The sequence below is a fragment of the Charadrius vociferus genome, unplaced genomic scaffold (genome assembly GCF_000708025.1).
Source record: "Charadrius vociferus isolate BGI_N301 unplaced genomic scaffold, ASM70802v2 scaffold407, whole genome shotgun sequence".
In the NCBI taxonomy this organism is placed as follows: domain Eukaryota; kingdom Metazoa; phylum Chordata; class Aves; order Charadriiformes; family Charadriidae; genus Charadrius; species Charadrius vociferus.
Genome location: NW_009649852.1, coordinates 314091 through 321100, shown reverse-complemented (window position 1 = coordinate 321100; position 7010 = coordinate 314091). Strand labels below are relative to the sequence as shown.

The window sequence follows — 7010 nt, the reverse complement described above, 5'->3', positions numbered from 1 at the left end:
GGGAGAATGGGCGCTGCGCTTAGCGTTGTGTTCTTTCCGTTGTGGGCTTCTATGCATCTGCTCATGACCACTCACGGGGAAGAGGGAATGATTTTTTTTGGCTTGTAGGTTGTGCCTCATGTAATTCAACTGCATCTAGGAATGGCTTTTTTTTTTTTTTTTTTTTAACCTCACACTGGATTTCTTTTCTCTGTGCTTCTCCTGGCTGCTTTGATGGAGAGCAGCCTGAATCTGTGGGCTTCCGCAGCATCTGCCTGTGCTGGGGTTCAGCAAGAAGAATCAGGGTGGGAGCTTCACTTGGTGGCTTATGGAGCCTTTTCAGCTGTATTTGCCCCTGCTTGTAATTTTTATCCTCTTGGTTGTTTTTAGTGGGTTCTGCTGCTCTTAAAACTTTCCAGCAGTGCCTTCTGGTGATGGTGTTGGGGGGCAGGTGTGCTTTTGGGTTGCCCTTTTGTACTGAAAACACTTGTGTCCCTCCTGAACTCTGCCAGGAGATTGGGAGATGCTGGGGTAGATGCTGCTGCGGGAGGTTGGTAGATGCTGTTCAGAACTGGACAATAAACTCAAAGCTCTTGCATCCACCCTGGCTGCTGGTGTTCCTGGTAGGGTTTTTCTTCAGGGAGAAGGGTTGATTGCTGGTTTCTCTCCATCTCTGAAGTGCACTCGTACCTTACTAAAGCAATCCTGTTTGAAAAGTCTTTGGTGCTTCCACCCTCGCTTGGTTGTGCAGCAAAGTTCATGCTTTAACTGATAGCTTTGGATATGCAGTCACGAGAGGGATATTCGTATCTTGAACAGGTTGAACTGGGGATCCTGGTGATAGCCCTGAGATGAGAACTCTTTGTGTACCTGCTAACGTGTGGTGCTTGTGCAAACTCACCCTGTTCCCTTCCCAGCCTTATCAGTTGCCTCCTGTGAGTTGTGCTGTGAGGTTTCAGCTCGGGACTTAATGATAAATCCTTGAGCTTCAACTAGTGTTAATGGAATGATGGATCCATAACACGAGTTAGATTGTTTCCAAAGGGCAGCCTCTGCTCCCAGGCTCCTGCCACTTCAGATGAATTGGATTTCTATTTGAAAAGTCAGGGCTTACCAGTTTTGACACTCTGTATGTGTGTGGCTGGTGTACAGCACCGCTCCTACAGGTGTCTGGACTGGAGACACGGGGCTTCCCAGAAGAGTGGAGTGATGAAATATTTGAGTGTAGCACTTGTGTTTGAGTTTGCAGTGCAATTCTTGTAAGCTAGCAAATAAAAGATGTCGTCAAAGCTTTTAAAGAATAGAAATGGTCCGTCTGCCCTTTTGCCCAGCATAACTAAAGCGGGAAGAGGATATGGACCTAATGGAGTGGGGCCAGAGGAGGCCCTGGAGATGCTGTGAGGGCTGGAGCCCCTCTGCTGGGAGGACAGGTTGGGAGAGTTGGGGGGGTTCAGCCTGGAGAAGAGAAGTCTCTGGGGAGGCCTTAGAGCGCCTTCCAGTGCCTAAAGGGGCTCCAGGAAAGCTGGGGAGGGACTCTGGATCAGGGAGGGGAATGATGGGACGAGGGGGGATTGAGATGAGATCTGAGGAAGAAATTCTTGAGTGTGAGGGTGGTGAGCCCCTGGTGGAGGTTGCCCCGAGAAGCTGTGGCTGCCCCATCCCTGGAGGTGTTCAAGGCCAGGTTGGACGGGGCTTGGAGCAACCTGGGCTGGTGGGAGGCGTTCCTGCCCAGGGCAGGGGGGTGGAACCAGATGGGCTTTAAAGGTCCCTTCCAACCTAAACCATTCTGTGATTCTAAGAGGTGGAAATTGGGAGAGATGCTGTCCTTTGGAGATTAATTCATGAAGGATTTCTTGTAATGACTGTAGCCTGCTAGGTTTTCAGGGCAGCAATATGGGACTTGACAGTGGAGTTTTTAATAGGCTGTGCATAATTTTTACATCCTGCCTGTGTCCCACAACACTTCCTGTGTGTAGGAACTTCAGGACAGAGATTATGGCTTAGATGTTATTTAAGGGTCTTGGACTAAGTTTGCATGTCCTCAGCATTTCTGTCCTATTCCAACTGACAGTTGTTACTGCCCGCAGTGTGCCGCCGGTGTGTGGGGAAGGCAGACCGGGAAACTAATTTTGTAAGGACAATCTTGAAGCAGAAAAAAGCTGAAGATAGGAGGCAACTTGCGCAGTGACTAATGCTGAGCTTTATAAATAGCGTGAGAAAAGAAGAAATGCAGGCAGGGAGGTGACCTTAAGCATGAGGCCATGGAGGTGGCACAGCAGCGCTTAGGGGCAGATGAGCTGGGAGAGCACAGGGTGACATGATCAGCAAAGGGCCCTCATTTCAGACTGGATGTGTTTTGTGCTTCTGTCCTGCATGCCCTCCCGGAGGGGATGAACAAAACCACGTGGGGATCCAGGCCAGCTACGAACTAATGTGCAAGTCCTGCATGTCTCATGTCCTCTGCCTGGGTCAATGCCTCGAGCAGTGCCCAGAGCATTAGAGGGGTTTGCTGAAAGGACAAAGCTGTGTTTTGTGTGTCTGGACAAAAGGAATGTAGAGGACCTATGGGTTTTGGGCTCTGGAGGCAGCATGGTGAAGGTCTGGTGGGCTCTGAAACCACAGCAGCCAACTAGCAGGATCTGTCTGCCTCCAGGATGCTGAGCCCTGATGGGAGAAAGTCAGGACAGGGTTGTCCTAGGCTGTCAGTGTGAAGCACAGAGTGTAAACGGACACAGAGAAGGACAGAAGCTGGAAGGGTTGAGCTGTCTGTGTCCTCGCTGACATTTCTAGACTCTGCCACAGTGTTTGCAACACCTGCAGCATCCCCTTGTGCGTTGGCTGTAATGAAAAATATATTCAGTCTCATTCTTGGAGGCTTCCTCCCATGGGATGTGGCAATTAAAGGCTCTTAGGTGGCGAGGTTATTTCCTTAAGTCCTGTCACGCTATGCTGATGCCAGTGAGGATGTTGCTACTCATAGCTGTCATAGCTTTTTGCCACACCTGGGTGCTGGGGATCCTGTGTATAAGGAGATGAAGTGTTTCCCCTAGAGAGGGTGCAGTTTCCTTACTGCCCACGTACCACGCATGCAACTGTGCACACGCTGGAAAGGCAGCCAAGCACTTTGCAAGCTCAGCTGCTGTTGAGCATTGCTCGTAGTGCGCTGACTGTCCACACAAGACCAATGTGTGGGGCTGTGGTTGTACACTTGTGCACCAGGAACCTGTGGGGAAAAAAAAAAACCCACCCTGGTGGGCATGTTAAATACAATGGAGAGCAGCATGACGCCACCAGACTGGCAAACATTTGCTTTGAGGTTCCCATCCCCAAGCGCTGACTTTACGAATTAGTAAGAGTGTATGATTACTTCATCTATTCTTGATACAAATCTCACCAGAGACAAAGCGAGCGCATATATATATATATATATATATACACACACATATATAAAGCCCTATGACGCACAAAATGTGTAATTGATGGAGTGGAGTACTTTCCCTCGAAACGGTGATGTTCCCACGCATGGCGACTAGAGCGGTTGCATTAGTCAAGGTCAGGTTGGACGGGGCTCTGAGCAACTTGAACTAGTCGAAAATGTCTCCGCTCGATGCGGGGGCTTTGGACTAGATGGTCTTTAAAGTTCCCTTCCCATCCAAACCATTCTGTGATTCTATGATTGGAGTCAGTCTGGTCCCTTGGGAGGGAATGCTGTTTGGTGGAGAGGGGACCTTTCTTCTGTGTGAAACCAGCTCTGCATCCCTGTGAGTGCTCTTCTAAGATGCACATAAAGGGAGAGGGTAATATCTGCCTCTTCCAGCATGCACAGAAGTTTTAGCTCCTCGTCTGGCACTGGTTTGCAGGCTCCATAGGATGCTCAAGATAAACTGATTTAGTTTGGCCTGGTTTCAGCTTTGCTGAGGTCTCTGAATCAATTTTAAGGTTGTGCTTGCAGAGGCTCTGGTTCTTTACATTTCAATCATTCATAAAAATCTAATCATCTGCGCTCCGAATAATCTGCCTACTGCTCTTATCCTTGTGTGGCTTTTCTTACTGATAACTCCTATGAATACATTTGCTTTTAGTGGTGTGGGAGAAACTGCACAAGGAAATAAAACTTGCAAACTAATTAAACTTCTCGGTCTTGTTGAGTAACAAGCCGGAGATGTTGGCAGGGCTGGGAATAGATGTGATTATCATTCCTCCTCTCAATAGCCAGAGGACGTGGTTAATTATTAAATTGCTTGTTAATGTATTGAAATATTGCTTGGCATTTTTAATTTCTTTCTTTTTTTTTCTCCCCCTCTCCCCTCTCTTCTTTTCTCCTCTTGCTGAAGGGCGCTCCCAGGACCTGATGGATTTCTGATACCTCGCTCCTGAGGGGCTGGAAGGAGCATGGTTAAACACCAACCGCTGCAGTACTATGAGCCGCAGCTATGTTTGTCCTGTCTGACGGGGATCTACGCCTGCCGCTGGAAACGGTACCAGCGGTCACATGATGACACCACCAAGGTGGGTAGTTGACCGCGTTGCCTCTTCCCAGTGACTTTGGATTGCGGACGAGTGTGGGTCTTGGTTGAAAGTGCTGCATGCTTGATATTTTTGTTTTGTTTTGTTTTGTTTTTGTTGGCTTGGATAGACCACGGAAACCACTGGCCCCATGGCTTTGGAGGCCTGCCAGAAGTTCTCACTGTATGGTTGACGTAGCAGATGGGCATGGTTAGCTGGTCACAGCGCTCAAAGGGATTGAGTGGCATGGGTTTGGCCAAATCTGTCTGTATTTTCCCTTTGGTACTGGGAGAGACTTCTTCTTTGGTCCTTGCTCTGTGTCTTATTGGCGTGCTTGTGTTAGCAGGAGACGAGCACAAGCTGAGGATAAAAGGGGGAGCTGTTAGAGGTGACTTTTCCCTCCCCTGGATCAATGCTTTGGCAGAGGGAATCCAGGCAGTGGGGGTGGACTCACGCCTTCCTTTTGAGGCTGCAAGATGAGGGTCTCGGGAGACCTGATGTGTTTATAGGAAGAAATGTGAAAAAACTGCTGTCAGAGCTGCCCTAGTGCATCGCACAAGCTGAGGATAAAAGGGGGAGCTGTTAGAGGTGACTTTTCCCTCCCCTGGATCAATGCTTTGGCAGAGGGAATCCAGGCAGTGGGGGTGGACTCACGCCTTCCTTTTGAGGCTGCAAGATGAGGGTCTCGGGAGACCTGATGTGTTTATAGGAAGAAATGTGAAAAAACTGCTGTCAGAGCTGCCCTAGTGCATCTTCTGGGTAATGGTTGTCGTGTATTATTGTTTGTCTGTGCTCTCAAGTTGTCTGTTTTGTTTGTTTTGTTTTGTTTTTTTTTTAATGTGCTTACTACTTAAAGAAAAAGAAAAAAAAAAAAAGAACAACACGAATCTTAAATCTAATTTCTCCTGGCAATGATCCCAGGAGATGCTTTCACTGCTTTTTTTGAGGGCTTAGTTTTGCTTCAGTGACAGTTAAGCTGCTCTGTTTTGGTTTTAAGTCTATAACCAGGGATCTTCCTGGCTGTGGAGTGCTTCTCCGCTGGAAAAGAGGCTGTTAAGGAGAAAACACTTCTGGGCGGCAGATCTGGTGCCAAAAATGCTTCTGGTTCTGAATTGCATCGATTGTTGGTGGTGCCGCTTGGCCAGCAGCTCCCATGGGAATTGAAAAGTCACGGCTTGCGTTTGTGCAGCGTAAAACAAATTTCCTTTTGCAAAGTAGAAATGTTTGTGCTGTTTTTCCTCCTCTTTCAGTCTGGCCAGCTTAGTCTGAGTGACCGCTTCTGAGCCAGCAGAAGTTTCCTTTGAGCAAATACTCGGGCACATCCGTAGTGGAGGGTTTACTTGGGTTTTTAAGACTTTGTCAGGAAAACAGTGGGACGTAATGTCTTGGCATGTGTGCGTGTTTTAAATACTTAAAATGCCGTATTCCATATGCCTTATGAACCAGAACATTATGCTTCTCAGCTAAAAATCCATAGAAAAATTGCCATTGTCTTAATTATTTTTTTTTTTTAGTGAAACCTGGCTGTGCTTGCATTGATTTATTTTACCAAAAAATATTAGTGGCAGCTTCCATTTCTACTTGGAATTTCAGTTGTTTTTCTTGTACTAGAAAGGAATTTGTTGTGTTTAAAGTACCTGAGCTAGGCTTTAATATATGTCCAGTCTCTGAGTTGGTCTGCATGAGGCCTCAACTTCCACTGTGAATAGAGAAATGGAGATAACTTTGCTCTTACAGGAGCAAAAGAAGAAAATCTAAAATTAGCTACAGGCTATGCAAAACCAAGGTATGAAGAATCTGTTCCTATCTTGCTGCCGAAGTGCCTTGCAGGTGTTAATGCTGGAATGAGCAATTGTAGTGTTGTATTTGGAGGGGAAAATGCAAATGAAGGCTAATTGTCCTCTGGACAGGACTATTTGCATGTGCTTGAATATTGCAGAGAATGGGTGGGAACTCTAGGATATGTGTAAGACATGAGTGAGAAACCTCTTTAGTTGCAAAATAGCCTTTGGCTGCTTGCGCAAACAGCCAACTTCTACAGGCTGCAAACCCTCCGCCTCTCTGCATTGGGTGGGAGAATATTTCATGGTATCGCTCAAATCAGGACCTCTTGTACTGCAACCTCTGATCTCTGCAGTTGGGTGAAGCTCTGAAGCAGGGATGGATTTACCCCAACATACAGGGTACTCCAACACCGGGGTTCAGTGATCTTTGGTCTGTGTGAGAGGGCTTTCATGATGGGTGGGAATACTTGCCAAGATCTCATGGTATTGGATGGGGATAGGAAGTTTTAGATATGTTAACAGTCTCCAGCTGACGTATTCCAGCCACAGTCATAGAATCACAGAATGGTTTGGGTTGGAAGGGACCATATAGATCATCTCATTCCAACCCCCCTGCTGTGGGCAGGGACACCTCCCCCCAGCCCAGGTTGCTCCAAGCCCCGTCCAACCTGGCCTTGAACACCTCCAGGGATGGGGCAGCCACAGCTTCTCGGGGCAACCTGCCCCAGGGGATCACCACCC

General features: G+C 47.7%; 1 protein-coding gene across 1 annotated transcript in view; it reads left to right on the top strand.

Annotated features, from left to right (window-relative positions):
• The first annotated feature begins 4371 nt into the window (after positions 1-4371).
• The window catches only part of GDPD5 (glycerophosphodiester phosphodiesterase domain containing 5), a 124707-nt gene continuing 122068 nt past the window's right edge, over positions 4372-7010 (top strand). The window contains exon 1 of the mRNA XM_009890984.1: positions 4372-4488. Coding sequence (XP_009889286.1) covers positions 4372-4488 — 117 coding nt within the window. The remainder of the gene's footprint in view (positions 4489-7010) is intronic.